At 45.3% G+C, this 8,249-nt stretch overlaps 1 protein-coding gene across 1 annotated transcript; it reads left to right on the forward strand.

Annotated features, from left to right (window-relative positions):
• Positions 1-233: 233 nt before the first annotated feature.
• Positions 234-1,199, forward strand: LOC110566604 (olfactory receptor 56B34). The gene has a single exon (XM_021664472.2). The coding sequence runs from the start codon at positions 234-236 to the stop codon at positions 1,197-1,199; it is 966 nt and encodes a 321-aa protein (XP_021520147.2).
• The last annotated feature ends 7,050 nt before the right edge of the window (positions 1,200-8,249 follow it).

The following is an 8,249-nucleotide window of genomic DNA, read 5'->3' on the forward strand; positions in this document are numbered from 1 at the left end:
AAACCACCAGACAAATTGGGGAAAAGGTAACAAAAACAACAATCAAACAATCAACATTTGGGTTGTTTTGCTCCTATCTGGAATTTTTCTAAATGTTTCATTGAGAATTCAGGATGTTCAAATGCCCACAACATTAGGGGAGACCTATTCCCTTGCGCTCAGCCTAGATAACAATGGTCTTTCTGTTTCCCCTTAATCCACAGGCGGATGCTGAGAACAAGACATCCCACAAAATGAGTACTGACCTGTGTGCAGCCAACAGCTCAGAGTTCCAGGTGTCTGAGTTCGTCCTGCTGGGATTCCCAGGCATTCATGAGTTCCAGCACTGGCTCTCCTTGCCTTTGACTCTGCTTTACATGGTGGCTCTTGGTGCTAATCTCCTAGTCTTCATCACCATCTACCGTGAGCCTAGCCTGCACCAGCCAATGTATAAGTTTCTTGGTATGTTGGCTTCAGTAGATATTGGCTTGGCTACCACCAGCATTCCCAAGATCCTGGCCATCCTGTGGTTTGATGACAAAGCCATCAGCCTCCCTCAGTGTTTTGCTCAAATCTATGCTATCCACTCTTTTATGTTCATGGAGTCGGGCATCTTCCTATGTATGGCAGTGGATAGATATGTAGCCATCTGTTATCCCCTTCAGTATCCTTCCATCGTCACTGAACCATTTGTTATCAAAGCCACAGTATCCATGCTGCTCAGGAACGGCCTGTTGACTATTCCCGTGCCTGTACTAGCTGCCCATAGACAGTACTGTTCCAGGAATGAAATAGATCACTGCCTTTGCTCTAACTTGGGTGTCATTAGTCTGGCCTGTGATGATATCACTGTTAACAGGTTCTACCAGTTGGCCTTGTGCTGGCTTGTGGTTGGAAGTGACATGATTCTGGTCTTTGCTTCCTATGCTTTGATTATTCGCTCAGTGCTCAGGCTCAACTCCACTGAAGCAATATCTAAGGCCCTCAGTACCTGTAGCTCCCACCTCATCCTCATTCTCTTTTACTACACAGCTCTTATTGTAGTATCTGTCACTCACCTAGCAAGAAGGAAGGTTCCCCTCATCCCCGTTCTCCTCAATATGCTGCACATCATCATTCCCCCATCGCTTAACCCCATGATATATGCCCTTAGGACTCAGGAGCTGAGGCTGGGCTTCCAGAAGGTGTTTGGCTTGAGTGAGTATGTGTCCAGGAAGTAAACTGACTATAAGTGTCCAAACATTAAATGGGGCATTGCAGGAAAAAGAAAGAATAGACTTTGAGAACAAAATACCTTGTTAAAATTCCATCTCTCCCAATTTCCAGGGGCATCTACTCAAGCTCATCTACTTTGGAAAGTACACTGAATATGCAAAGTTACGCTGGAAGATTTTCATAAATGTCAACTCTCACTTTCTGTGATATCTTATGACGCACATATGTGGAAAATGAATTAGGAAAGTTTCGTGAGGTTGACTAGGAAGTTAAAACATGGTTGGATTTTGGACGACGAGGTTGCTAGAAAAGGTGTTTAGGGTTTTGACAGAACCCTAGATGGATGCACTAAAGCAATGAGAAAGTGAAGGCAAAGATATCGATTACGAGAAGTCGTGTCAATGAAAGGTAGACACTAGGAATATGGGATAACACCAGAAAGGATGGGAGACAGAAAAATTTAAATTCTTTGTTGTTGTTGTTGTTGTTGTTGTCGTTTTTCAAGACAGGATTTCTCTGTGTAGCCTTGGCTGTTCTGGACTCACTCTGTAGACCAGGCAGGCCTCGGACTCATGGAGATCTGTCTGCCCCTGCCTCCCCAAGTGCTAAGATTACAGGAGTGTGCCACCACACCTGGCTAGAATACCTATTTCTTTGTAAAGTTAGAAACCCTTGGCACCTTCATATTCTGACTGGCATGATGCAGGTAAATCTCTGAGTTCAAGGCCAGCTTGGTCTACAGGGTGAGCTCCAGGACCTCCGGGGCTACACAGAAAAATACTGTCTTGAAAAACAAAAACAAAACAGAAGAAAGACAAAGGAAGAGGGAGGAAGGAACGAAGGAAGGAAGACAACTTTTCAGGTAGAAAATAGTTGATCATGCTTATTTTAACACAAAAATATGTTCCAAAATCACTGATATTTTAGGTAATAATTTGACCCTAACTAAATTTCATATTTGCATAAGAGCAACTCTACCCACTAAGAATACTTACTGAATGCAGCAGTAAAAGGTAAAACTACAATAAACTGAGTTTATACGTTAAATTGAATTTTAAAATTTTATCATTTTAGAATTGAGTACCAAGTCACTTCATAAAATAGAATAAACATTTCCATGAACTGGGCAGAGGTAGTTGGCTAAAGTGCTAAGGAAAAGTGCTAAAGAAAGAGAAACAGCAAAAAGTAGATTAGCTTTTCTGTTACTTTCCCTAAAGGGTTAAGACTGAAGAATATTCTCTTTTTGTAGTGACTCAAGTTGACTAGAACTTCTTGTATAGGAAAAAAATAATGGCCCAATACAAAGCTCAGGTGATTTACACGAGACTTAGCACAAGTGACTCCATTTTGCTTTGGTCTGGTGGTGACTAGTACAGGATCTTGAACCAAAACTATGGTTTATATATAATTTTTTAAATAGCAAAGAACTGTGTCAAGGTGAAGGTGAGATACATAAAAATATACATCACACACACACACACACACACCCCACTTTTTTTTTCCTTTCTGCCTGATTTTGTAACTATCATCCTATGCTAAATCCCCGGCCTGATAGGAGATTTTCTTTTAATCCTCCTCTCATACAGTACATCCTGATCGCAGTCTCCCCTCCCTCCACTCCTTCTAGCTCTCATTGACACCTCCCTTCCCTCCCAGGCCCAATGCTTCTCCCTTTCCCTTCAGAAAAGAGCAGGCCTCCCAGGGATATCACCTAAGCACAGCACAAGATGCAATAAGATTAAGAACAAACCCTCATATCAGAGCTGGGTGAGGCAAACCAGTAGGAGGAAAACACTCCCAAAAGCAGACAAAATGTCGGAAACACCCCTACTCCCACTTTTGGGAATCCCACAAAAACCCATACTACACAACCACAGCATGTACGCAGGAGACCTAAAGTAGACACCATACAGGCTTCATGATTGCTGCTGCAGTCTCTGTGAGCATCTAGGGGTCTTGTTTAGTTGATTCTGGACCATGTTCTCATGGTAGCCTTGACCCCTCTAGCTCCTACAACCCTTTTTCCCCTCTCTTCCACAGCTCTACCTAATGTGTGGGTGTGAGTCTCTGAATCTACCCCCATCCCCTGCCAGAGGAAGCCTCTCTGGTGACAGCTGGGCTAAGCAGCAGTCTATGAGTCCACAGAGTATCATTAGACATCATTTCACTCACTTTTTTTCTGTCTATTGTGTTTGGATCTGCCCTAGGTCTCTCCTGCTCATCCAGGAAGCGTTGGTCATGGGCTCCCTCTCTTGACTTGGACCTCAAGTTAGAGCAGTCTTTGGATGGCTATTCCCATGAGCTCTAAGCCACCACTGGCCTCAGCACATCTTGAAGTCAGAACAGGTTGTGGGTCAAAAGTTTTGTGGTTGGGTTGGTGTCCCGGTCCCACCACTGGAAGCCTTACTTGTTATGAAAGATGGCTGGTTCAGGCTCTGCGTCCTTTACAAGGAGTCCTCACCAGCGTCACCCTCACAGGTTCCATGAAGTTTCCACTGCACTAGGCTTCCACATGGGCCCTAAATGTCCCCCTATTCCATACATCTCTCCCAGTTCTTTCTGACTCCTCCCCTCCCTCACCCTCCTAATAGCCCTTCTGTTCCCATCTACCCACCCTTAGTCTACTTGCAAAATCTATTTCCCTTCCCAAGGAGATCCTTGCACCCCTTCTTGAGCCTCTCTGGGTCTGTGTATTGTAGTATAATTGTTCTGTACTTTACACAAAGAAAATTGCTGAGCAACATTCCGAAGCTGCGGCTGCTGGTGTAATTTCAGGGTTCAGTGATGTCTAATACATAGCATCCTTGTTTCTTTCTGGACTCCTGAACCAACCAAGAGACAATAAAGAAGTCAGATAAAGAAGAAAGTATTACAGTTATTTCTGAATAAGCTGAACGGGACAGTTGTGGGAGGAGCTCACCACCCAGGCCCAGGCAGCAGCGGGCAGACTTTACCCAGGCAATGTGGCCCCACTGGCATGATTGAGGAACTCATATGTTCTCTGTAGGCAATTTGATGCACTTAGCAAGAATGGGCTAGTCTGATCCAAGTTGCTTCATGTCTCCTGGGAGGAATAAGGGCAGTAAATGAAGGCCAGAGTTAGAATCACATAGCTTCCTTCACGTAGAAGGAGGCAAGAGACTTTTGGGAGGAGCGTTTTCTCCACCTCTAAAAAGCGTATCTATAGAAAGGGAGTGTAAAAAAATGGAGTCTGTGTGCAGAGATGGGGAAGAACACCTCATAGAAGAGAAGTGGCCAGGTTTTTCAGGAAACAAGAGGAGACTGGCCCTTAGGGGAAAGGATGCTTTGGACCAGAGTTTGGCAAATGCAGATGCTGGCTCGTGACCTGTTTCCAGAAGGAAAGATCTATTAGAAGACAGCTGGACTTACTTACTCACCATTTATTCCACAGTGGCAGAGTTCAGCAGTCAGAACAAAGACCACCTGAAGGCAGAAATAATTGTTTTCTGGACCTTTACAGAAGGATGTGCTGAGGTCTGTCATAGGCAGAGGGTGGCACACAGCTGGGCGTGGGAGAGAGCCGCAGTGTGCTGTGAAAGCAGGGCTGGCAACTGCAAATGATTTGATGATGGCAGAATGTGAAACAGGCACGGGGGTTGTCCTGGGGTGCGGTAGGGTAGAGCTGTGAAAGATTCTGGTGCGCTCATCAGGAATGCGTCCCACGGCCACAAGGATGGCAATCCTGGGTGATGAGGTTGAACAGCAGGATCCTGGGGGCCTCAGAACTTTCCAGGCCCTGCAAAGCAGTTTTGTAAGCAGACAGAACAGTTCTATTAGTTTCCAACAGAAATGCACACATGTTGAATAAATAGAGGTCATAAATTGACTCTACGAGCTGAAAAGACTCCTGTGCAAGAGAGAGCTGTTTAAAAGGATGAAACTGAGCCAGGTGTGGTGGTGTGCACCTTTAATCCAGCACTCAGGGAGGCAGAGACAGGCAGATGGGTGTAAATTAGAATAGCCTGGTCTACACAGCGAGTTCAGTACAGCCAAGGCTACCCAGAGAAACCCTGTCTTGAAAACACACAAACAAACAAACAGAAAACAAAGGGATGAAACTGGCCTTTTCTAGTAGTTGGGGAGAGGGGCTGAAAGGAGGCAGAGGGTAGCTGCTGCTCAGCGGGAGGGTGAATCAGGAAGATGGCTATGCCAGGAACAGAGATGCCAGTCAGAGTCTGGATGGAAGACCCAAGATTATTCACCAGGGAGAATGAAGTAGGAGGGAACTGAGCTGAAGAGACCTCCACCAGAGAGGAGACAACTTTCTTTTGTAAAATAAGGTATTTGTTTCCAGGCTGGTGGGCTCAGAAGGTAAAGGTGCTTCCTGCCATGCCTGATGCCCTTAAATCCAATCTCTGTTACCTGCGTAATGCAAGAAGCGAGCCAGTTCTTGCTGGTTGTTCTCAGCTCTTCGCATGGGCCTTGTGTCCCACCCCCAATAAGTAAATATGTGTTTAAAAAGGCAAAAAAAAAAATCTTTGTTACCATCCGGCTGTTTGAATTAAAAATTATTACTGCAAAAAAAAAAAAAATGTTCAACATCCTTAGTCATCAGGAAAATGCAAATCAAAACGACGCTGAGATTTCATCTCACACCGATCAGAATGGCTAAGATCAAAAACTCAAGTGACAACACATGCTGGAGAGGTTGTGGAGAAAGGGGAACCTGTTAGGAAACAAGTGGCTGTGAAGGTTACACGACGAGTTCACAAATCACACCACGAGACCGATTCCACGTGGGAGGTTTATTAGGGGAAGGGAAGGGAAAGGCATCACAGAGAGACAAGGCAGAAGAGAAAGAGAGAGGAGGGGCTCCAGGAGTTCTCTTATAAGGTGACCCAGGGCATGCACAGTGGTTCCAGGTGATCAGCAGGTGGTCTTCTTGGTGGCTTCACAAATGACTGATAACCAGTTTGTCATGTCCCTTGGGGCTGGCCATAGAGATGCCTGCTTACTGATCCCAGCAGAGCCCTCCTCCACTGCTGGTGGGAATGTAAACTTGTACAACCAGTTTGGAAATTAATCTGGTGCTTTCTCAGAAAACTCGGAGTAGTACTACCTCAAGATCCAGCTATACCACTCCTGGGCATATATCCAAAAGATGCTCAACCATACATCAAGGACATTTGCTCAACTATGTTCATAGCAGCTTTATTTTATAATAACCAGAATCTGGAAACAACCTAGATGTCCCTCAACTAAAGAATAGTTACAGAAACTGTGGTACATTTTCACAATGGAATACTACTCAGCTATTAAAAACAAGGATATCATGATATTTGCAGGCAAATGGATGGAACTAGAAAAGATCATCCTGAGTGAGGCAACCCAGAAGCATAAAGACACACATGGGATATACTCACTTATACGTGGATATTAGCTATATAACATAGGATAAACATACTAAAATCTGCAGACCTAAAGAAGCTAAACAACAAGGAGGACCTTAGGGAAGATGCTTAATTCTTATTCAGAATGGAAAACAGGATAGACACCAGAAGCTGTAGAAAAGAGGAAGCAAGATGGGAGCCTACCACAGACATCCCCTAAAAGACTGCACCCAGGAGATTAAAGGAGATTCAGAGACTCACAGCCAAACTTTGGACAGAGCACAGTGAGTCTTATGAAAGAAGAGAGATATAGAAGGACCTGGAGAAGACAGGAGTCCCACAAGGAGAACAACAAAGCTAAAAATTCTGAGCCCAGAGGAGATTGCAAAGACTGATGCATCAACCAAAAACCATGCACAGAAAGAACCTAGACCCCAGATGTAGCCCATAGACAGCTCAGTCTCCATGTGGGTTTCATAGTAAGGGGAGAAGAGACAGCAACTGACATGAACTTGGTTTCCTGCTCCTTGATCACTTCTCCCTGGTGGAACGACCTAGCCAGTCCACAGAGGGAGAGGATCCACGCAGTCCTAATGGGACCTGATAGGCTAGGGTCAGACAGTAGGGGAAGGAGGACCTCCCCTATCAGTGGACTAGGGGAGAGGGATCGGGGAGAACGAGGGAGAGAGGTTGGGACCAGGAGGAAGTGAGGAGGGGGCTACAACTGGGATACAAAGTGAATAAATTGTAAGTAATAACAATTACCAAAAAAAAAAAAAAAAAAGGATATCATGAAGTTTGCAGGAAAATGGATGGAGCTAGAAAATATCATCCTGAGTGAACCCCAAACCCAAAAAGACATATGCTGTATGTACTCACTTATAAGTGGATATTAGCCATAAAGGACAGGGTAAACGTGTTATAATTCACAAACCCAAAGAAGCTAAGTTACAAGGTGGGCCCAAGGGAGGATGCTTGAATCTCACTCAGAAAGGAAAATAAAATAGGCATGGATTGTGGATGGAGAGAGGGAACTGAGTAGGAGAAGGATGGGGAGGGGAACAGAGGTGGAGATTAGGAGTAGGGAAATTGGGAGAGAGAAGGCCTGTGAGAGAACTGAAATCAGAGATGGGGCATCTCTGTGATGTTCCAGAGATCCAGGATAGGGGAGGCACCAGGAAGTCTGTGGGGTCATCCTCGCTGAGACTCCTAGAAGTGGGGGATATGGAGCTTGAGTGGCCACCTCCTGTAGCCACACAGAACTTCCAGAGGAAAGCTAAGCAAACCAACCCACCACAGAACCTTCAACCCAAATTCGCCCTGCTACCAGACATGCAGGGTCAAAGATAGAGCAGAGATTGAGGGAATGGCCAACAAAGACTGGCCCTACTTGAGACCCATCCCATGAGAGAGAACCAATCCCTGACCCTATTAATGTTACTATGCTGTTCTTATAGACAGGAGCCTACCATAGCTCCTGTGAGATCCTTCACCCAGCAGCTGATGGAAGCAGATGCAGAGACCCCCAGAAAAACATTACACAGAACTCGGGGAGTCCAATGGAGGAGTTGAGGGAATGACTGAGGAAGCTGGAGGCGTCAAGGACACCACAGGAAGACCTACAGAGTCAACTAACCTGGGCCATGTGGGCTCACAGAGACGGAACCACCAACCAAAGAGCATGCATGGGCTGGACCTAAAGCC

The sequence above is a fragment of the Meriones unguiculatus genome, chromosome 14 (genome assembly GCF_030254825.1).
Source record: "Meriones unguiculatus strain TT.TT164.6M chromosome 14, Bangor_MerUng_6.1, whole genome shotgun sequence".
In the NCBI taxonomy this organism is placed as follows: domain Eukaryota; kingdom Metazoa; phylum Chordata; class Mammalia; order Rodentia; family Muridae; genus Meriones; species Meriones unguiculatus.